The sequence below is a fragment of the Ctenopharyngodon idella genome, chromosome 8 (genome assembly GCF_019924925.1).
Source record: "Ctenopharyngodon idella isolate HZGC_01 chromosome 8, HZGC01, whole genome shotgun sequence".
NCBI classification, from domain to species: Eukaryota; Metazoa; Chordata; class Actinopteri; order Cypriniformes; family Xenocyprididae; genus Ctenopharyngodon; species Ctenopharyngodon idella.
Genome location: NC_067227.1, coordinates 32,939,469 through 32,963,168, shown reverse-complemented (window position 1 = coordinate 32,963,168; position 23,700 = coordinate 32,939,469). Strand labels below are relative to the sequence as shown.

Genomic DNA, 23,700 nt, shown 5'->3' with positions numbered 1-23,700 from the left:
AGGAAGAGTTGTTTTTGTAAATGCCGTCATTTTACGCCGGACTGCTTCACAAACGAGAGTCAATTCAACGCTGGATTTGCACAAAAGATTAACATGACGGCACATGCTAGTGGATGAGTTGAATCAACTCCACAGCAACTGGGTCACTGACGAATAAGGTTTTTTAAAGTGTAAAAAAACATAATGGAGATATAATTAATTTTGAAGTTTTATTAAGTGTTAACAATGAGATCATGTGGTTTTTATAATCAATTAACACTGCTTTTGTCATTTTTTACAAGATGGACAAAATTTGTCACCAAAAAAAGTCATTCGGTTTTACCGAATTACACTTTTGGTTATACTGAATGACGATATTTTCAAACAATGCTAACAGGCTGATATCTAGCTAGCTAACTAGTTAGCTTGCTAGCAGGCTAACAAAAAGACAATCGTTTTATATTTAGTACAAGTTTTTCAAATATTACAACATTTTCCAAGTTTTATAGCGGTTGTACCGAATGACCTGATGTTTCGGGGCATGCGTATGAGCGAGTGAAAACACAGTTAAAAGAGTGTTAGTTACTTTGCTTCACTACCATGTGGTCCTTTGCAGGTGTCTGAATGATGTCACATCCTGTCACATGACTTGATCCAAAATGGTCCCTTTATATTGGTTACTCCAAATGGCATCAATGAAATTCCTTTTTCCGGACATTCTTTCTCATAACAAAGCAACGACTTCTACACATAATTTTAATACCATTTTGCACTATGTTGGTATATGATGTTATAAAATCATGCCAGAATAAAAAAATATATACATTTATTACATTTTAAGATATTTTAATCACAAATGAAATGGCTGTATTGGCCTTTGGACGGTTAAACCGAATGACCTTTAGACACTTCAAACTCTTTAAAATCCCTTTATATGTATCAAAATATAATTAAAACCTTTTGGATTCAATAAAAGAAATCTAGTTATACTACCTACTTACATACTTTTGATGTCATATTTTGTTTTTTATTATTATTATTAAGGCCTTTGGACAAAAAAATGACCCGTCACATCATTGACCCAACTACATAAATGTATCCACTAACCATTCAGAAACGTCTAAAAGTTGTAACTTCTTCCTGAGTCTCTCCATCAGTGTCGACTCCGGTTTGAACAATGTAAGGCTGAACACCGTTACTGACAATCCTCATTTTGGCTGCGTGAGATTCTCCAGCTTTGTTGTTGTTGAGTGACCGATACGCGAACTGTTAAAGCTCCGCCCTCTTCTGGAAAGGGGGCGGGAGCAGCGGCTCATTTGCATTTAAAGGGACACACACAAAAACGACGTATTTTTGCTCACACCCAAATAGGGGCAAATTTGACAAGCTATAATAAATGATCTGTGGGGTATTTTGAGCTGAAACTTCACAGACACATTCTGGGGACACCAGAGACTTATATCTTATGAAAAGGGGCATTATTTTTTTTTGCCCCGATTTGCACAATTAAACAGCACTTTTGCATTTGAAAAACAGCACTGTCATGTTACAGACTGCGGGCGTGTGTTTTTAAGCCACACATGATAGCACTGTGCTGAATGTTTCATCTGTGAGAAAGGAATAGCGCATGTCTGGAGTTACTGACGGTGCACCCCACAATTCCAGTTCATCTGACTAATGCAGTATAAAGGAAAAAAGAGACACAGACGGCATCAATACATCAAAAGCTCAATCAAATCTGGTAGAGAATTGAACAACTTAATAGTTAGATTCAATACTGACAACAAAATAGGCTCCAACAACAACTTGTACACTTAAACACACATTCAGAAACTGTGAAATGATACATCTTTGTGTAATTTAGATGCTTTGACTCTTATAAAGCGAGGCCTTGTTTCTATTATAGAGATATTAACAGTATTTACCGACAAACATTGCATTGTGAAGCGTCATTCTAATATTAATCGTTTCATCATCTCTAAAACTCGCTTCAGCAAGCCGATTGTTTCTCTACAGTAAGATATTTTTGTGCATGCCATGCAACAACAGTGCAACACAGAACTTTGTCACTGTGGCATTTTCCATCATGCAACTATGTAATAGCATAAAACGTCAAGCATTTTTGTACATGCGGTGTGATGTACTTCATCTAAAACTATTTATAATTTGTGTGTAATGATAATACAAACCATTTTATGAGTTGAGTTTATGAGTTTATGAGTTATGTAACATTATTATATGTAATAATACTTAAAATCACTGCAGCACAATTGAAGTGGACTGCAAGACAGCAAAAACGTGATCACAAATGGTGAAAACCTTCAAAGTAGGCTAATGTTGAGCTTTCACAGCAGCTTATAAGCATACATTTTTTAACCTAAAATTTTGATATTGAATAAAAAAAAACAAAAAAAAAACTTTAATGTAACTACATTGTTTTAAATGTTGGGCAAGTGCAAGTGTGTAACATTCCATCATTGCAATTTCAGCTATGCAAAAAAAAAAAGAAGGGCAAAAAACATTCTAACTGTATTCATTCAAATGTCATGCAACTCTGTAACAAATTCTAACACGTCACGCAACGATGTTACTATGTAACAGTTTTACCAGCATTCTTTGAAACGTCAGGCTACTATGTAACATGTAACTCCATATTCTTTTAAATGTCACATATGTATCAAGTATGTAACTTGTACGTGCATGAGCGCTGCGCGCGGGCGAGGCCGCTGTTACATAGTTGCGTGTTTACAGTTTGACGGCTCGCGACGCGTCGAGCGGAAACCCACGAATGTTGCGTGTGTTTGTGCGGTTTTACCTGCAGATGCTCCTGAAAGCGGATGGGTAAAATCTGCGCCATTCTCCCAGCACCAACACACTGAGAGGAGAGGAGGAAGATGAGGAGGAGGAGGAGGAGGAGGAGGAGGAGGCGCAGATGAAGAGTTGTGTTTGTGTTCTGTTCCTCCGAGTTGTGTGTCCCGTTAGACGCTGATATTCCGCGAACGATCGTGAATCTCTCTGTCTTCAGCCGGTCAGATTCACTCCTGACAACTTCTCGGAGCGCTGCCGGACTCCTCCGCGTGAGAAAGTAGATCCGCGCGTACTGATACGAGCTGAATGAGGGAGATACTCCTGTCCTGCGGCGCTGATGCTGTAAACACACTCTTACAGAAGCTGTGTGAGGTATATAGGAGTGAAACACAGGAGTTTGCAGCTGAAGGGACTGTGAGGGGGTCTCGTGTACCCCTCCGCTCGAGACAAACATGTGACAGCAGGAACCCCCCCCCCCACCCCCTCCCTCCCTAAAAATACTGGGGTCTATTTCTGCACACTCACTCTGAGCAGGAACAACAGCAATACACAGGGCATTACACCAGTGTTATTTTAGTATCATTTATATAGTATTTGTTAATATTTATATTCATATTTATATAAATATGTATTTTTATATTTTCAATTTTAGTTGTAGTTATTGTGTGGTTTTGTCAGCTTTATTAGTTTTTTATATTTTATTTTAGTTACACTTTATTTTAAGGTGTCCTTGTTACAGTGTAATTGTACATTTAAGTACTGAGTAATATTAATTAACTACATGTACTTACATGTAAATATGTTGTTATTACTACATTAAGTACATGTAACAAGGACATTAAAAAAAAGTTACCTTTTTTAATTATATAAGTTAACATTTTATTTTACTTCAATTACCGGAAATGTTTTTAGTTAACGATAACTGCATTAAACACAAGCACACATTAATCTGGTCCCTTTGCCTTGAAATTTAGCTTTTTTGTCTTTCAGGAAAAACAATGTAATATGTTTTTGTTCAATAATATTTTTTGATTATTATTTAAAGATTTGAGGGTATTTTATGATACTATGCAATATTTATACCATTTTTATTAGCTATTTTTCCCCCATTGAAAATAATACAAATTTTTTTTTCTAATATATTTTTTAATTATTTTTAAATTAAAGCAGTATTTCATGATAAAATAGAGACTAGGCATATAAAATCTAATTTTTTGAAGGTAGATTAGTGACATCTGGTGGGTGTAAAAAAAGAAAAAGTTGTGTAATGCCATGTAGTGTATGTAGTGTAACCGATAGATGCCTGTATAGTTCTATATAAAGTGTCTTATAAATTCTGTAGTGGTTTTTAGACATAAATACTTATTTTTATTACGTTGTGGATTTGCATTTATACTTAGACATTCTCAAAGACTACTTTTTGTCAAGTTTTAGTTTTTTTTTTTTTTTTTTTAAATGTTGATTTGAAGTGTCAGTTTTTGCATTAATTTTTACTACAGTCAAACCCGAACACAAAGGAGGACATTTTGTTACACATAACATCAAAAATCAATAAAAATGTAACAAAAATGAACAGATTTGCTTTATCACAGCTTAATGAATCTGGGTCTGATCTGATTTCAACCTCTTATTTGAGCTCAATTTTACCATATTGTTACAGCCACACCGGTTCGTTTGTGTGTATTTTGTGTGTTCACGTAGCTAATGCGACAAAAGTCACCAAGTGTCATCCCATTTCGATGAAGCAAAAAATTTACAATTTCAAAACGTAAAATTTTTCGGCCATTTTTGACTGAAGAGGATCAATGGGTTAAACAAATCACAATTTTATTCCTGGACATATCCATAAATACATGGTGCATGAACAGTACCATTCAGGTTCATGATCTCTCTATTAAAAAAGTACAATGGTATTCCCATATGTACAGTAGCATGGTAATGCTTAAAATATATATGTTTCAAAGTTCTTTCAAGTAAGATTTAATATGAAAACTGTTTCAAAGCACCATGATATTGATAAATACTTTTATTTTACTGTACTGTTTAATCACTTAACATTATTATAGTTTGGCAGACTACAGGTAGCATCGCAACACTGACATGAAGTAATTTTGATTTTAATCTGATTGCAATGTTTGTGTGATAAAAAAACAGTCAGAAAGGTCACATGTTGTTGTTGTTTTTTTCTTTATTCAAACTATTTTACACTAAGACAACAAGTTGCCCTGTAAACATTACATATGTGACAGTTTATCTAAACTACATCACCGCATTCAAAATCCCCAAACATGAAAGGTACTAAACACAAGACACTATTAATGTCTGACAAACAATCATATAAATAATTTAAGCTATGTATGAGTGAGTGTTTTTATATGTAATATCTGTGTCAGGCTGAAGGGACTGATAGGACAGAGAGGCGGGAGGTTTAGGGCCGTACGGGGTGAGAGAGGTGGGTGCTGTGTTTAGCTTGACTCTTACGGTCGATCAGCAGAAGGGGGTTCTTCATGTGATGCGAGATCATCTCCTGCAAACTGCTGAAGAGCTGAGGAACAAAGACAGAGATTATCAGAGCTACTGTATACTGATCTTCAATATTTACTCATATACTGTAATTTTGCTCTGACATTTTGAAATATATCAATATGTAGCAGTGGCCAAAAGTGATATCTGTTGCTGATGACCCCACAAGTTCAATTACACCATCAAAATATGAGGAAAATATTTTATATTTTTGGGAAGGGAGGAACAAAACACTAAACTTGGTTCAAAATTATTTGGCAAAAAAATAAAAAGGCAAACTACAGCTACAAAAAGCATACTGTGACTACAACATAATCAGTTATTGGATCTCTCTTATTTTTACATTTATTCATAATTTTTTTGTATGACAGCCTGCCCAAAAATTATGTCGGCAGAATTTGTCATGTTTCATTGCTTCATTATCACAAATAAAACAATTGACTCCAAACACAACTATACGCAATATGATGACAAAATCTGTAACAATATTTTTATGATATTTGAATAAAGGGCAAATATATATATATATATATATATATATATATATATATATATATATATATATATATATATACAGTCAAACCAAAATTTATTCAGACACCTGAACATTTCATTCATTAATAGTTTATTCACTATAGTTTAAAAAAAATGGTAATTAAATATGACAAGATCTCAGAGTTAAACTGTGTCAGAAAAAAATAATCTTAATTATGTCAGATAACACTTAAGCAAAACATGGTCAGGTCAAAGTATCTGAATAAATTTTGGTCCCAAATTTTTATCAATTTTACTGTTAATCCACTGTATAAAGAATTTTTGGATATAATATGTCACAGTTTACTTTATTTTGCTATCCTCACTTACAGAAATGAACTGTATGTATGACTGTATGTTTGACTGTATGTAATATATAATACACTAACATATATTATTAAAATATTTTGTAAGCATATTGCAAGCGTTTTTATGTATATCTGCGTCAGATATTATTGTTTTACTACTATTATTGCATTACAGACAAATATTACTACTATTATTACTATTATTTTTACTATTTTATATATATAACAGTAAAAATAATAGTAAAACAATAATTATTATCATTATTATTATGAATTCAAAGTTATTTGCTTCAATGTGATATTGTTTAGAGAATAAATCCGTAAAGTATTTTGAAAAAAAAAAAAAAAAAAAAAAAAAAAAAAAAAGTATTTAGTGAGTTTGCCAAAAGCATAAAATCATCCAGCTGTGATGAGAGAAGAGATTTTGTGGTCACATGAGACGGAGATAGAGCTTAAGCCAAAACGCAAAGCATTTAAACAATGTCTATGAAAATAATAATGTGAAAAATAATTAAATAATAAATTTAAAACAATAAATAAGGGGTATATTAAACGTGCTTTAAGTTCAGTTTAAATAATAAATTCTGGTGTTATCAACACTAATGTCATGGGTTCAATTCCCAGGGTGCATGCATTGAAAAAAAATGTAGCACTTGAATGCAATGCAAGTCACTTCGGATAAAAGCGTCTGCCAAATGCACAAATTACACATCCTACATTCGCTTCCTGGTTGCTTACATTAAGAGAATGTATGTTGGCCCAGCCAAAAAAAGTCTCTGTTTGGATTTAAATTGGCAAATGATTAAGAGTGTGTGACTGGATCATTACTGCAGTGATTATTATGTTTCTGGCATGTTATATGTTTGGCAGCGGTTCTTCACTGTTTTTTTCTGATCATACTACATGTGAATTTGACAAACAGCACAGTGAACACAGATCTTCCTCTCCTCCTCTACCTCTTCCGTCTTCTTGCCCTCTTTTCCCAGCGCGTAGTGTTGCGAGTCCTCCAGGAAGCGCACAGGGATGTTGTAAACGGTCTGACGGTAGAGCACGACCAGCGTGTACGGCTGACGGTCATTCTGAGAGTTACTGTACCTGACCAGAAACGTGCCGTCCTGCGTGATGACAGGGAAAGAGACACAACCATGACAACTGTTCAAAACCATGTTAAAACTAAAAACATCAAAACTCTTTAAGGACACACTCAAAATTAAAAATGACTCTTTAGGAGTCAAAATGTCTTCATTTACGACAAATGTTAAACAATATTTTGTTAGGCTTTAGGTTAGTTGCTTAATTTTAGAACAATATGACTGAACAATCCCATTTAGATGATAATAAAATACAAATCACACACACAGATATATATATATATATATATATATATATATATATATATATATATATATATATATTATATTTTTTTTTACACACATTATATATATATATATATATTATATATATGAAAATTATATATATGTATATATATATATATATATATATATATATGAAAATTATATATATATATAAATTTTCATATATATAATTTTTATGTTAGTTTATATTTTAATTTTTAGATTAAAATAATCTATTTAATAAAAATAATAAAATAGTAATAAAATAATAAAAATAAAAACTATTTTATGTTTTTTATTTTATATTTAATTGCTTAATTTCAGAACAACATTCCCATTTAGTTGAAAATAAATAAAATATTTTTTATTATTTTATTATATTATTTTATATTTTATTTTTTATTTTATATTTTATTGCTTAATTTCATTCCCATGATTAAAATAGAAAAAAATTTTTTTAAATAAAATATTAAATAACAAAAAATATATATGATATATTTTTACGTTACTATTACGTTTATTTTTTTGTTTTATATTTTATTTTATTATTTAATTTTCCCCATTTAAATGAAAAACATGCAGCATTAAAAAAAAAAACACCACACAAAAACACAGAAGCACCTTGTTAATCCTGAACACGGTTTCCTCCGCAGTCTTACGGTCACAAACTCCAGCAAACCACTCTCTGTCCTGAAGCCCCGCCCCCTGATCATGATAAAAACCGTCAGCCAATCAGTTACTGAGTAAAGTTTGCCACCAATCACATAAAACGTTGACTGTGTCTGTTGTGTTTACCTGTGCAGCTGGCTTTACTCCAAAAGAATGCGCTGTATGAGGAAAGAACATGAATGAATTAGGGAAGAACTGATATGGAAATTATGATTGATTTTGATAACAGTAATTGTTTCCATGTGACGTATGATAACAGTTACAAAAAGTTCTACAGAATTCAGATGAATCATGTGCATTAGAAAAGATGAAACTGTTCAATTCCTTTGACTCTTGTCGTGTGAAAAGATCATTTAAATGAGAAAATAGAAGCCCTCATATCAGTGACTTCTAATGTCAGCCAAATCCTCCAGACAAAATCACTGATATGATACTGATGTGGTCACTGATCTAAAATAAATGTCACAGTCTTTATCCTACAGGACTAACCCAAAGTGTTCATGTCAAGCAGTAGAAACTGAACTTCTGATGGACAGAGAATGACAAAAAATTAAAATAATAAATCTAATCACCTGTGCTGTCCAGAGACGGAGGTGGAGGAGGACTGGAAACACAACAAATTGACAGAAATTTGAGTTTGCCAGCGATGAGGAAGTCATAAAGAAATGCGCATCTTATATTTCACCAGAAAAAAACAACAGGAAAACAAATTGTTTTGCATAAAGAAGGCATGTGACTATGTTCATGACAGTTCAGTCCACATATTGCCCTCAAATGCTCATTACACTAATGCAAAAAAATAAATAAATAAAAAATAAAAACTGTAAGACAGTAATGTAAATTTCAGGGTTATTATTGTTAACTAAATCTAACACTAATAACATTTTTATTACTTGAAAGAAAAAAAAAAACATGAAAAAAACGTACTTATTTTATATTGCCAAGTCAACTTTTCTCATTTTTGTTTGGTTTAAGTTGAAGTAATAAAATAACTAAAACTAACAAAAAATAATAATAAAAATGACAAAAACACAACAAAATTACTAAAACTTTAAAATTAAAGTGAAAACAGAAAATATAAAAATAAAATTAATTCAAAATATTAACAAAAGTTATAGTATATAAAATGGAAAATGGAAAAAAAAAAATTACATTTATAACATTTTTATATAATATGTTATTTTATATTTTATTTTACACTTTATTTAATTTTATTGCTTCATTTCAGAACAACATTCATGAATATAAATTTAGATTAAAATAAATAAAAAATAAAACGTAAATAAATATATATAAAAATAAAATCAAAATATTAACAAAAGCTATAATAGTATATCAGCGATACTAAAACAACACTTGAAAATTCATCCAATATTATCTTTAATAAATTAAGCATGAATAAAAAGCCATGTAACAAATACAACTATGAGGTATACATTTTAAATATTGTTATTTTTTCACATTATTTTAATGAAAATTCATTTTTTGCTTTACACTGGATGACTGAGAATCGGGCAAGTTTGGGGGAATATTCATGAAAATAGTGTCACAATACAAATATTCTTACTGAACTCAAAATATATTTTACGCACAATATAATTCCTTCGATTTTATTGTGAAATGTATCTGAACCATTTCATGTAAAGGCTTCACAGACGCACCTGGGTTTGAGTTCTTTGGGGATGATGATGGGAGGAACTGGTTTGCTGTTTAGTGCAGGTGGAGGCAGCTGGCCAGAAACAGTGCTACTTCTGATTTTTATTTCTGGTGGCGGACCTAAACAATCAGACGAGAGGTCAAGAGAAGCTGTACATGTGGCTCATAACTGCAAGAGTCAAACACATGTCTAAAGTAGAGAAAATCACTAACCTTTGCTCAGAGAGTCACTGACCAGGAGCGAACTCTGAGGAAACCGACAAATAAATCAGATCTCAAGAGAAAATCACTGTAATGAATGGATGAGTGTCTAGTACTAGTACAGTACTTACAGAATGGGCTCTCGGAACAGGTGGTTTCATTCTGTAAGACAAGAAGAAATAGCATTACCATACTAGATTTTGCAAACTAGATGCTCTCCTATGTAAAAATCACCAGGATGCCAGATGGGAAAGTATTCGCCGGTTATGAGTGATTACTAGGGTGTTGCTAGGCAGTTTCTTACTGGCCTAATTGAGGAGATTCCCGCCTCAAGTCTCTGAGATATTCTGGTCTCTACTGTAGTCTCGGGTCCCTCCTTTAATGTAAAGTTGTTACTTTTTTAAAAATATAATATAAAAATAATTATTATAACATAAATAATAATATATAAATAATATAATTAATATTATAAATTGTAAATAATTTTTGTATTTTAGTTTTAGTATTTTTATCTATATACTTACAAATTTATATGTTAGAGGCGATTAATCGCGATTAATCGATTTGACACCACACATATTATATATTTACAAACTTACATGTTAGATGCGATTAATCGATTCGACAGCATGCACATATATATATTATATATTTACAAACATATGTTAGATGAGATTAATTGCGATTAATCGATTCGACAGCACGCACATATACAGGTGCTGGTCATATAATTAGAATATAATCAAAAAGTTGATTTATTTCACTAATTCTATTCAAAAAGTGAAACTTGTATATTATATTCATTCATCACACACAGACTGATATATTTCAAATGTTCATTTCTTTTAATTTTGATGATTATAACTGACAACTAAGGAAAATCCCAAATTCAGTATCTCAGAAAATTAGAATATTGTGAAAAGGTTCAATATTGAATGTTAGATGAGATTAATCACGATTAATCGATTCGACAGCACACACATATATATTATATATTTACAAACATATGTTAGATAAGATTAATTGCGATTAATTGATTTGACAGCACGCACACATATTATATATTTACAAACATATGTTAGATGAGATAATCATGATTAATCGATTCGACAGCACACACACACTTTTTTCAAACATTTCAGCATGTTTTCAATAGTGTTAGTACAAAATGAGTGTTTCATCTATATAAATGTTTCATTCATAGTAACTGCCTTTCATAATGCTATTACTATCAAACTTTTCGTTTGCATCTCTTTTCGTTCAGTTTAATACATTTTTCTATTATTTAATCCAAATGATCTTAATGGTTAATCAATGAATCATTTGGTGATTTCTATAGATACAGATTGTATAGATATAGTTTCTACTTTGTTTGCAATTTCCGATATGGATAATCATAAGTAATTAATTTTTATGATTTATCTTAGATTCTAACCACTGTGTTCAAAGTGTGTGTGTGTGTGTGTGTGTGTGTGTGTGTGTGTGTGTGTGTGTGTGTGTGTGTGGTCATGATATGCCCTACAATATGGGGACCAAACACGAACAGTAATACCAGTAAATTCTGACCTTGTTGGGACATTTTTTTGCTCCCCATGAGGAAAAAGGCTTATAAATCATACAGAATGATCTTTTTTGAAAATCTAAATTATCAGAAAGTTTTCTGTTATGGGTAGGTAAGGGGATAAAATGTGTGTCAGAGAGATTTGCAATTTGTGAACAGAGCAGGAAGGCATACAAGGGAAAACATTGAAACAGTCAATGACTGTATAACATCAGCTTGATCAGATATACATCAGAAGAAGAGAGAAAGATAGCATCAAATGCAGCATTTTACATTATAGTATGTATGCTATGTGATACTGCAAACAGATTACCATGGTAAAGACTGCCACATTACTGTAACTCACCCTTCATCTGTAAAGATCAACTACAGGATAGATTCAGTCATATGGTACAGTGAGAACATTTACTGTATTGGCAGCAAACTCTCTCCTCGCACAAAACCTCATGGCCATTTCATAACTTCATCACACCTTTTGATAACACTGAATAGATACTATTACAAGCAACTATTACTAGCTTTGGCAGCTAGCTGAAATAAAGTTTTTAAACTTTATTTCAGTTAACGTTAATTTTTTTTCAGGTGATATTTATGCTTTTAGTTATATTGAACTATATTAAGCCTGATTTAGACATACAGAGACATACGTACATTGGTGGTAGAGGGTCTCGCCCTACACTTTTAGGGGGCATCGGCACACGGATCGGGTTTCGGGGTGAAGGAGGTTCTGGAAAAAATAAAACAACGAATGACAAATATGATTTAAAGTCACGTCATCATTCTATAAAATCATTTTAAGCTATAAATTCATGGAGCACTGACCTGCTACAGGCTCTAAATAGGTATCATCATCATCCTGACAGAAACAAAAATAGAACAATATTAAAATGATCACATGACATCTGACAAGACTATCATTTTAGATGTTCAGTCAAGCTTACCTGTCCTTCATTTGGGTCCAAGTAAACGTCTAGAAGGTCAGAGAGTACAGTAACTACAAGTGCAGTGTGTCATCAACTAATAAAATCCAATATGAAAATCTATTTGATGAACATAGTCTTGAAATGACCTTCGTCCTGCTGAGGGGCCGGTGGAGGTCTCATCGGGGGTCTCTTAGGTGGGGCTTTTTTACCAGGTTTATCTTTACGTATCACCTCAGGGGCTACAGACAGAGAATATAATGTTGAAGAGTACACTACCTTTCAAATCTCTGGGGTCAGTAAGATTTTTTTTAAAGAAATTAATACTTTAAATCAGCATCAAATTGATCAAAAGTGACAGTAAAGACATTTATAATGTATATTATATGCAGTTTTTTTTTTAAACTTTCTATTCATCAAAGAATCCTAGAATTTCTGAAGGATCATGTGACACTGAATGGATTAAAGATGCTGAAAATTCAGCTTTGCATCACAGAAATAAATTACATTTTACAATATATTCACATAGAAATCAGTTATTTTAAATTGTAAAAATATTTCACAATATTGCTGTTTTTACTGTATTTTTAATCAAATAAACGCAGCCTTGGTGAGACTTTCAAAACATTACAAAATCTTACTGACCCCAGACTTTTGAACAAAAATACAACGCTGATGGGCTTGTTTTGCCTTTATTTGACAGAAAAAAAGCCAAGAAAATGAGGGGAGAAATTCAAGTATGTAAACCAAAGCTCAAACAACAAACTCTTCTACAAAATATTACAGACACATGAGAGGCTGATAGAAACAGGTTCAAAGAGATAGAAAGATAGAAACAGAGTTCAAAGAGACTCACGTTTGCCATCATTGGGGTCGATGTAAAACTCTTCTGGATCATGAGGTGGCTCTGGCTTCTAGAAGCAAAACAAGCATAACTGAATCTAAAAGTTACACATGCCTCTTCTGTTAAATTAACTCATATTAAAGACACAGATATTGCAATAATTTGATGTTTTTTTTACTGTGCTTTTCCCTATTGGGAGGATCTTGGCTGGTCGTGGCGGCAGTGCTGCCTGTCTTTTGGGAATAACAGGGTTTGGGCTCCTGTCTGGAAAACCTATGAAGAAAAAACGCTATATTAGAAAATAAATCAAAAATATTATCACATTAAATATAAATTTGTCAGCATAATTAATTCCTATAAACAATAAAAATATAAAATAAAATACCTGTGTATATTTTTTAATGGTCAAATATTTTTCAATATTACAATCCATGCAAAGATAACTAAGTAAGCCATTTGTGGTAATTTAGATAAACAGATATCAACAAATGATAGAACGAACGATAGAACAAACAATAGAATGACAGAACGAATGATAGAACGAAAAGAATGATAGACTGATAGAATGATAGAACAAACAATAGAATGGTACAACAAATGATACAACAAACGATCGAATGATACAATGAATGATAGAATGAATGAATGAGCGAACCAACAGACAAACGATAGAACGAATGATAGAATAAACAATAGAATGATAGAACAAACAATTGAATGATAGAACGAATGATACAACAAATGATACAACGAATGATCGAAGGATACAATGAATGATAGAATGAACGAATGAGTAAATGAACGAGTGAGCGAACAAACGAGTGAACCAACAGACAAACGATAGAATGAACGATAAAATGAATGATAGAATGAACGATAAAATGACAGAACAAACAATAGAACGAATGATAGAATGAACAATAGAATGATAGAACGAACAACTGAATGATAGAATGAATGATTGAACAAAAAAATCGAGTGATACAACAAATGATACAACGAACGATCGAATGATACAATGAATGATAGAATGAATGATAAAACGACAGAACAAATGATAGAACGAATGATAGAATGAACAATAGAATGATAGAACGAACAACTGAATGATAGAACGAATGATAGAACGAACGACTGAATGGTACAACAAATGATACAACGAACGATCGAATGATACAGTGAATGATAGAATGAACAAATGAGTAAATGAACGAGAGAGCGAGCGAACGAGCAAACCAACAAACGATAAAATGAACGATAGAATGATAGAACAAAAGATCGAATGATACAATTAATGATAGAATGAATGATAGAATGAGCAAACGAGCAAATGAATGAGCAAGCGAACAAACGAGCGAACCAACAGACAAACGATAGAATGAATGATAAAACGACAGAACAAACGATAGAACGAATGATAGAATGAACAATAGAATGACAGAACGAACAATTGAATGATAGAACGAACGATCGAATGATACAATGAATGATAGAATGATAGAATAAAACGATAGAACGAATGATAGAATGAACGATAGAATGACTAAAGGATAGAACGAGCGATAGAATGATAGAACAAAAATAGAACGATAGAATGAATGATACAACGAACAATAGAACGAATAATACAACGAACAATCGAATGATACAACGAATGATAGAACGGATAAACGAACGAGCAAACAAACCAACGATCGATCGATAAATAGATAGATAGATTGATAGATAGCTAGATAGATGTACCCAGGTAAACGTTCTCCTCCACTTGGCGAGGCGGGGCTTTAATGGTGGGACGCTCACATGGTGGGGCTTCATATGTATCACCATCTTCTTCATCCTGTAAATGCACAGATTGAAGTAAACAAAGATTATATTCAGAAGTTTCTAAAATAAAATACATCAAATAATAAAATATAACAGCTCAGATGTATCACTAACTGGGTCACAAGAGGTAAATAGTCATACTGAGTGATTATGCCTTATGTTACAGTTATACAGCTTCAGATTAATCAGAGGGCAGGAAGGAAGCATTTCTTCCTTTCAAAAGTAGCTGTGTATTCAACAAAATGCAAGAAATCCAATGAGAGATCCAAAACCTGATAAACAAACTGTTGACATCACAGCACTCAGAAAATATATATATTATATTATATATATATATGTATTTTAATTATTATTAATGCTCAAAACAGTACACAATTAATAACACATACCAATGAGGGGGAAAAAGAAAATAAAAAAAGAGAATTACATGTCACTGAAAAAGGAAGACTGACTGACAGTAGATGTATCATGATGACGTCATGAAAGTGTCTCACAAAAATCAGCAATTATCTATTAATATGGTAAGGGAACTGATACCTTGTGGTGACAAGCAACAGGAAGAAAGATAAACACTGCTGTTACCACACCTTTTAACCTTGTGTGTGTCTGTATTTTAGACAGGTGATCTTTGCACAATACTTACAAATTCCCCTTCTGGCCAGCCGTATGCAGAGCTGTTATCTACAATGTTTAAGAGTTGGAATGAGGTCACACAAAGCTTGAAGAAACAAAAATTTATAGATCAATACAATACTCTGCATTTAATTCTGACTGCTATTCTTGTGTTTGTGGTTAAATGCGACAGAGTATGAAGCGATTACGGATAAATAAAAAGACAGAAACGCGCAAGAACCTCGATATTCACATTAAAGGTGCAATATGTAATATTTTCTGTCCGCTAGAGGTCGCTAGAGGCCTATTCAAAAAAAAGGCGTAGCTTGATGACGCAGAGTTTGAGCACGGAATCTTGGGACATGTGGTCTTCACCTCACAGCCGGTGGAAAAGAATTGGGATAGGACTCGGGAATCATGTTCTTGGAGGCGATTATTAACGTTACTGTAGTATGAAGCAGAGCAGGACCGAGTGTTGTGTGAAATGAACGAGGCCGCCGAAACGATTGCGCAACACACGCCGTGAGCAGTGGAGCTTTTATTATGCCACAGCCGCCGGCGCTGCTTCCGCTTTTCCGGTCATGAGTATGAGGTAACACAGCTCTGTTTATCATATTAGATACATTTGAGCGTTTTGAAAATGATGTTATAACGTTACTCTGTGCGTTCGCTCGGCGGCTGCTGTGAGACACTTGTTTGAGACACACTGCAGTAAGATAGATCGATTTAAGAATATCATATTAAATGCTGGATGGCTTGTGTTAATAAATGGCATGTAATTAATTTTAAAACTTATTGTATGATGGAGAAAATTCTGTATTACTGTTACTAAAAATAAAGCTGCATCTGATTATGCTATGTTAGCTACTTCACAAAATAGCGTTTTTCTCTGAGGCATGGTAAAGCATGGTACTCGCAAAAAAAAAAAAAAAAAAAAAAAAATCAAGAAAATTAAATTTAAACAAGACTAAACGTGTTGAGCTTTATAACAACAATTAGTTTTCTGTCTATAAATATATCAAAACAGTTGTTCCCTTGCCTATTAAAACATGTAAATATTAAAGCGTCTTTGGTGTTTCCATGGTTTCTACAAAATAAAACCGGAAACCGAGGGTAACGCTGGTATGACGCAATTGACAGGCGACTCCTCACATGTCCCGGAGCCTTGGTTAAAATTGCAATTTTCTCACGATTTACAAATAGTTGCAAACATTTGGGATATAAGTACTCAAGTGAACAAAATATATAACACTGGCCTAGTGGTTTTTGGATATTTTACCGCAAAATTCTTACATATTGCACCTTTAACAATGACAAAAATAATAAGAAAATAAATACGAACTCTGAATTATCATCACATGAAGTAACTAATACTGACTACATATACAACGGCAGCAAAAATAAAAACGATAAACCATAAAACAAAATAAACAGCACAAGTAACCCTGTATAATTTATTCATGCCGCGGTGCATGCTGGGAACTCGAGTTCGATTCCTTCAAAACACCTTCCCCAAAATGTTCACGTTCGACAGAAACACAGAAAATACAACATACAAAGCAAAAACACTTGCTTATTTTTGATTATTTAAGTCTTTGGTGCTCTTGTTGTTTACTGTTTAAAGCATTTTGAGGTGGCAGAAAGAGAAATGACCCGAGGGGAAAAAACCACAAGGAATTAATATACTGTGAGCCATTAATATGCAAACTAACCAACCTCTCTGCTGTTTGAAAGGTCTGTATGTGTATACATATAATGCTATTATATTTGTAGGCCTATTTGTTTAATAAATTTGAGGTTTTTGCGTTTTTATATATTAGCCTAACGTTATTTGCTTACATTTTAAATATCCACGTTGTAACTAATATTCACTGCGGTTTTGTTTTTGCTTTTGTAGTTATATATAGTTCGGCCAAACTTATTGTATTATTCTTATATGAACAGTTGATATAACCTCTTATTAACTGAGAAGCTACATAGTTCATTTGTACTTTTAATTAATTATTAAAATATACGTGAGCTGCAAGTTAAAAGGTAATTCAAACCAATTAAATTAAGAAATAGTGATTGAAAGTATGACTAATAGTAGTGATTATCCCCTATACCTTAATTTCAAACTAAAGTCTTTATGTTAGGGGGAGCAAATACATGGATGTTTTAATCTTTTGACTGTTTTTACACAAGTAGGGCCTATTGTCATGAATGCACCTGTTCTCCTGGGTGGGGCGGGTGGTCCACTATGTCTATACAGAAGAAAAAACAGGTAAATTAGAGTGATGCAAGATGTACAGGTGGAAAAATTAACATTTGATGGAAAAAAAAAAAAAAAAAAACACTTTAGTACTTACAGTACAGATGTTTTCCCAAACTTCCCAAAGAAACTCTAAAAACAAAGAAATAACCCTTTTCTGAGCAATACAGTATTTCTCTGGTGACCAAAACACTCATAACAAAATGTACACATTCACATTTTTCTTCCCAAGTCAGACTCAATGTCTAACAAGAACAACATGTATCGATCTTTACCAGCTGGTTTTGTTAAACACGTCCCGGATAGTAAAAGATTGTGTAAATGTGTATGGATGGAGTGTGTAATATAAATATAAATAATGTCAGAGAGAAAAACAGCACATCACTTTTTCCTTCATAACTATTCAGCTGGGTTGGCTAGGTAAGGGGAAGCTGAAACGTTGCCATTTTCCGGTTTTTATCAGATCAGTGGTTCAATTGCATCATACAGAGAACAATGCAACACTTTATTCAATGTGAAGCTGAAACATTAGCAAAGGAGCATTTAAAGTAAAAAACAACTAACCTTTCTGAAATATATGTGATACATACAGTATCTGACATCAATTACAGGTAATAAATGAAACTACTACTACATAATCACACCAAATTATGATTAGGTTGATGTTTACATATAAAACAGCACCTGAAACCAACTCAAAATGCCCATAACATGTCAATTTTGTCTGGATTCCTAACATGCAACATGAAATAAATGTAAATAATTGTACTTTACCATAATGCATGAGGTGTTCAGTTCATCAGAAGCTCTCTGCTGTGAGGTTTGGATGCAAATCTCCTAGAACTTTGTATATGAGGACAGTAAGTAGCGTGCTGAAAGTGTGTGTGTGAGTTTGAGTATTTGCATAGCAGGTGGATGATTTAGCAGGTAGCTGATTATCCCTGTTAATAACAGAAAGCCCTTCGATCGGGTTCACTAAAGCACTTTGTTCTCTCTCGTTGGATGTTTAGATGCATCTGACCACAGACGGAGCACTGTCAGAAAGAAGAAGTGTTATCAAGCCTTTCAGAGGAACAGAGTTTGATGACATGAAACATTACAAGAGACGGTCTGTGTCTGTGCAGCACGACACCTGTGAACGTTTCCAAACCCTGGTGATCATCAGTTCCTGAGCTCAACCTGCTGATGGCGGTGTGAACACACTGAATGACCTCATGTTCACAGCATTCACACACACAAATGGACCATGGACCAGTTTGCAATGCATCAAGTTTAAATGAAACAGATTATTTTAATGCAGAGAACCGCAGTTTCTCTCTGGCAATTGTTGGTGAAACTAGCTATTGAAATGTTGGTTTTGTTTTTGATGGAGCATGTAAAACAAGACTTGTAGCTTACAAATATTGCAAACATGCTGGAAATACGTACTTGCTTTATCTCCCTTAAACATATCTGATCAAAATTCTTTCTAACATTATATTAAACCAGCACGAACAACTCAACTTCTCGTCTTCCTGCCTGAAGGCTTTACAACAGATATGACTAAATGATAAATTGTGTAAATGATAAATTCGTACAAATTTGAAATACATAAATAGCCAAAATGATAATTGGAGTAATCATATTTATTCATACTCATGTAATATCAAATTATACTCCTGCATGATTTATTATAATCATACTCCTGTAAGATTTATTGAAAGAAGTCTCTTCTGCTCATTAAGGCTGCATTTATTTGATCAGAAATGCAGTAAAACAGTGAAATATTAATACAATACAGTTTTCTGTGTGAATATATAGTAATATGTCATTTATTCCTGTGATCAAAGCTGAATTTTCAGCATCATTACTCCAGTCTTCAGTGTCACATGATCCTTCAGAAATCATTCTAATATGATGATTTGCTGCTCAAGAAACATTTCTGATTATTATCAGTGTTGAAAACAGATAATATGTTTGTGGAAACTGTGATGCATTTTATTTTTTAGGATTCTTTGATGAATAGAAAGTTCAAAAGAACAACATTTATTTAGTTTTATATTGCTTTACTCACTTAAAGCTACTTGGAATAAAGTCTTTTTTCATTAACATTAATTCTGAACATCTTCCTATCTGCAAGTAATTTTCTTCAGAGCTACAGAAAGCAAGATAATAACTGAACAATGGCTTAAATTTCAGTCTTTTTGTAATTTAAAGGTATTAAATGACTTGGAAAATGTGTTGTATGAACTACTGTCATGTTACTTTTATAATGCTTTTTTCTCATTTTGGTGCTCAGCACTTTCATTATATGGAAAAGAGCAACCAGGACATTCTTACATTCATCTTTAGTGCTTCAAGAAGAAGTCGCACAGTTTTGGGCAGGACATGATGGTGAGTACAAGATGACACAGCATAAAAATAAATTTTATCTTTAGCCTGAAATAAGAATTATGAAGTGACGTGTATTTATTGTTCGGATGACGTTTGTTATTTCATAGTAGCATAATCTCAAAATCTCATCAAGTGTGCAGGTGTGTAGGACATGGTCAATGCGACAGAAAGAAAATCCTACACACTGTGAAAGCCTGGAAATCTTTATCAGACATTCAGATATTTTAATAGCATCATAACCAGTATTTCAGGATAAACTGAGATGTTTGATCAGTCATGCACATAACCTGAGAAAAGGTCTTTTGATTTATCTGTCTCTGGCATCATTGTGTGCTGGCAGAGGGCTGGACTCTGGAAACAATCCGGAGCACTAAAAGACGAGGCAGGTCAGAAGATCACTGGCAGACGTCTGACACACACTGATCCTGATGGCTCCCGCTGTGATTCTCATCGGCTGTCTGCTGGCCACAATGAGCTGCTCAACCACAGGTAACATTCACATCAGCTGAGCTGTATGTGCGTCAGATTTTGATAAAGTTTTCATTACGTAATTAGATCCACCTCTGATTTCACTCATTTTAATCACTTTGAAAGATTTTGAGAAGCACCATCAGGAATGATTCAGAAACAGTTGGAATAATTACACTGCATCGTTTAAACAAGAACAAACTGTAAATGCTTCAGATTCTCTCATTGTTAATATTAACAAATATTTTTTCTTTCATTTCACAGCTCAGACTACCACATCAATTAATGCTACTACTGCATCACCTAACGCAACTGATTTGTTGGCCAATGCAACTCTGAGTTCGGCAAATGCAAATACCGCTTTCCCCAACGACACTAACATATTGGCCAACGCAACTACCACTTCACCTAACCCAACTAACATGGCATCCAACACAACTAACACATCACTTAATGCAACTAACACACCGTCTAATGCAACTAACGTGTCACCAAATGCAACTACAACGAATGCAACAACTACTGCAATGGCTCCTTTGTGTAAGTGTTTCTTGTGTTTGATTAATTCACTATGGCATATATCATACCTCAACAGCACATACACAGATACAGAGATTTGTTTATTGGGCTAATTTTAATCAGAAGCTCTCTTTGAGCAGAAATATGTTGAGAGATTGAGATGATAGTGTGTTTTTGAAAGTATTCTGTTTTGATCAGTGTTTCATTACATCTGTCACTTTCTCTATAGTTTTCACTACCACAACTGCAGCCCCTCCAGTCAACTCCACTGCAAACCTTCCATTCAACTCCACTCAAGCTCCTCCATTCAACTCCACTGCAATCCCTCCATTAAACTCTCCATTCAACTCCACTGCAAACCCTCCATTCAACTCCACTGCAAACCCTCCATTCAACTTCACCGCAAACCCTCCATTCAACTCCACAGCAAACCCTCCATTCAACTCCACCGCAAACCCTCCATTCAACTCCACCGGAAACCCTCCATTCAACTTCACCGCAAACCCTCCATTCAACTCCACCGCAAACCCTCCATTCAACTTCACCGCAAACCCTCCATTCAACTCCACCGCAAACCCTCCATTCAACTTCACCGCAAACCCTCCATTCAACTCCACCGGAAACCCTCCATTCAACTTCACCGCAAACCCTCCATTCAACTTCACCGCAAACCCTCCATTCAACTCCACTGCAAACCCTCCATTCAACCCTCCATTCAACTCCACTGCAAACCCTCCATTCAACTCCACTGCAAACCCTCCATTCAACTCCACTGCAAACCCTCCATTCAACTCCACTGCAAACCCTCCATTCAACTCCACCGGAAACCCTCCATTCAACTTCACCGCAAACCCTCCATTCAACTCCACCGGAAACCCTCCATTCAACTCCACCGGAAACCCTCCATTCAACTTCACCGCAAACCCTCCATTCAACTCCACTCGAGCTCCTCCATTCAACTCCACCGGAAACCCTCCATTCAACTCCACTCGAGCTCCTCCATTCAACTTCACCGGAAACCCTCCATTCAACTCCACTCGAGCTCCTCCATTCACACCCACTGCAGCTCCACCAAATGGTAATTCATCTGTGTGTTTGTGTATGAACGTGCAGGTCAAGTTTTACTATCACTGTTGCAACTGAGAAGCAGTGAAAGTTGAAATCACTAATGTGTGTTTTGCAGATGTTCTCACATTACTCACTAATCTAGAGGTGGAGGTTTTGGCCGAGGAGTCGTCCACTGAAGAAGAGCGTCAGGCTGCACTGCGTCAGGTTAGAGGAGCGATTCTGACTGTTTGACTGCATCCAGTTCACATACTTACACTACACTCTAAATGTACTTAAGTGTGCTAGTAATGGGAAAGTACTTAGTTTTAAGAATTTCAAACCAAAGTATGTCAGTATTTTAACTAAATTAAAAGCATTAGCATCAAGCTGAATTCATGAAACTCTTTACAATAAACTGCTGGTGCAGCTTCAGACTCACAGTCGCTCTACAATCGAGTTGATATTCAACAGGTGTGACGTCACATCTCTTTAGGCCCCAAAGTGATTCTATTGGCTGAAAGAACTTTTGGGGAGGTTTCTATTTTGTGCCTAATTAGAAATTATCCATTTTTGCTTCTTGTGTTCATGAAAGTAGATCTTTTCCACACAAACACACACAGTAGTGAATTGGGACGCAGCTTTATTGTGCTCTTCTTCTTCTGCACCTGCTGTTTTCTCACTTACTTTCATCTTGTTTCTCAGGTTGGCGCTTTGGTGGAGAGTTATTTAAGAGAGTATAATGACATCTACTCCTTTGAGGTCACGAGAATTGAGCCGGTTTCACCATGTGATTGAATCAGAAATCAGCCAAGAAGAACATACATGTTCTCATCTCTGGTGGACTTTTCTATTTTAATATGATATTATTTATGGTGATGGTTCAACTAAAATATTGCAATTGTTAACACAATCATTTCATTTTTGTGTGCTGTAATCTTAAACATAGAAGCATTGTATACATGTGATGCAAACTATGGAAGCTGAGATTGGAAACTGTTTTGTTGTTTTTGTTGTTTGGGAGGGGCGATTCCTGTCTGTATGGTTATTTTCCTGTCTGGATTCCTAAATGTTTAACATGCAACATGAAATAAATATAAATAATTGTACTCTACCATAATGCATGAGGTGTTCAGTTCATCAGAAGCTCTCTGCTGTGAGGTTTGGATGCAAATCTCCTAGAACTTTGTATATGAGGACAGTAAGTAGCGTGCTGAAAGTATGTGTGTGAGTTTGAGTATTTACAAAGCA

The 23,700-nt window shown here is 34.1% G+C and overlaps 3 protein-coding genes across 8 annotated transcripts in view; 1 reads left to right on the top strand and 2 right to left on the bottom strand.

The window, feature by feature from the left end:
- cltcl1 (clathrin, heavy chain-like 1) overlaps positions 1-3,219 on the bottom strand; it is a 40,922-nt gene extending 37,703 nt beyond the window's left edge. For 2 of the 3 annotated variants that reach the window (XM_051903586.1, XM_051903587.1), the window contains exon 1: positions 2,795-3,218. In XM_051903586.1, the coding sequence (XP_051759546.1) occupies positions 2,795-2,836 (42 nt within the window). In that variant the 5' untranslated portion in view covers positions 2,837-3,218. Of the gene's footprint in view, positions 1-2,794 lie in introns of all 3 variants that reach the window. The other variant, XR_007931338.1, reaches the window with a different exon arrangement.
- A 1,738-nt stretch (positions 3,220-4,957) lies between these two features.
- The window catches only part of si:dkeyp-117b11.1 (B-cell linker protein), a 45,947-nt gene continuing 27,204 nt past the window's right edge, over positions 4,958-23,700 (bottom strand). The window contains exons 1-20 of one of the 3 annotated variants that reach the window (XM_051903727.1): positions 22,608-23,035; positions 18,820-19,079; positions 18,143-18,177; positions 18,003-18,037; positions 15,826-15,863; positions 15,102-15,195; positions 13,537-13,631; positions 13,371-13,428; positions 12,664-12,756; positions 12,536-12,564; positions 12,417-12,450; positions 12,246-12,321; positions 10,165-10,195; positions 10,046-10,079; positions 9,838-9,952; positions 8,749-8,780; positions 8,303-8,334; positions 8,129-8,212; positions 7,109-7,267; positions 4,958-5,332 (exon numbers count right to left, since the gene is read on the bottom strand). In XM_051903727.1, the coding sequence (XP_051759687.1) occupies positions 5,216-5,332; positions 7,109-7,267; positions 8,129-8,212; positions 8,303-8,334; positions 8,749-8,780; positions 9,838-9,952; positions 10,046-10,079; positions 10,165-10,195; positions 12,246-12,321; positions 12,417-12,450; positions 12,536-12,564; positions 12,664-12,756; positions 13,371-13,428; positions 13,537-13,631; positions 15,102-15,195; positions 15,826-15,863; positions 18,003-18,037; positions 18,143-18,177; positions 18,820-18,822 (1,194 nt within the window). In that variant the 5' untranslated portion in view covers positions 18,823-19,079; positions 22,608-23,035 and the 3' untranslated portion in view covers positions 4,958-5,215. Of the gene's footprint in view, positions 5,333-7,108; positions 7,268-8,128; positions 8,213-8,302; positions 8,335-8,748; positions 8,781-9,837; positions 9,953-10,045; positions 10,080-10,164; positions 10,196-12,245; positions 12,322-12,416; positions 12,451-12,535; positions 12,565-12,663; positions 12,757-13,370; positions 13,429-13,536; positions 13,632-15,101; positions 15,196-15,825; positions 15,864-18,002; positions 18,038-18,142; positions 18,178-18,819; positions 19,080-22,607; positions 23,036-23,564; positions 23,671-23,700 lie in introns of those variants that run through there. The other 2 variants (XM_051903729.1, XM_051903728.1) reach the window with 2 other exon arrangements.
- Positions 20,717-23,563, top strand: LOC127517705 (circumsporozoite protein). 2 transcript variants are annotated; one of them, XM_051903725.1, is made up of 5 exons: positions 20,724-20,907; positions 21,151-21,426; positions 21,635-22,483; positions 22,589-22,677; positions 23,155-23,563. In XM_051903725.1, the coding sequence occupies exons 1-5, from the start codon at positions 20,847-20,849 to the stop codon at positions 23,245-23,247; spliced, it is 1,368 nt and encodes a 455-aa protein (XP_051759685.1). In that variant the 5' UTR covers positions 20,724-20,846; the 3' UTR covers positions 23,248-23,563. The 2 variants fall into 2 exon arrangements, with proteins under 2 accessions (XP_051759686.1, XP_051759685.1); XM_051903726.1 differs by lacking the exon at positions 21,151-21,426 and having other exon boundaries at positions 20,717-20,907.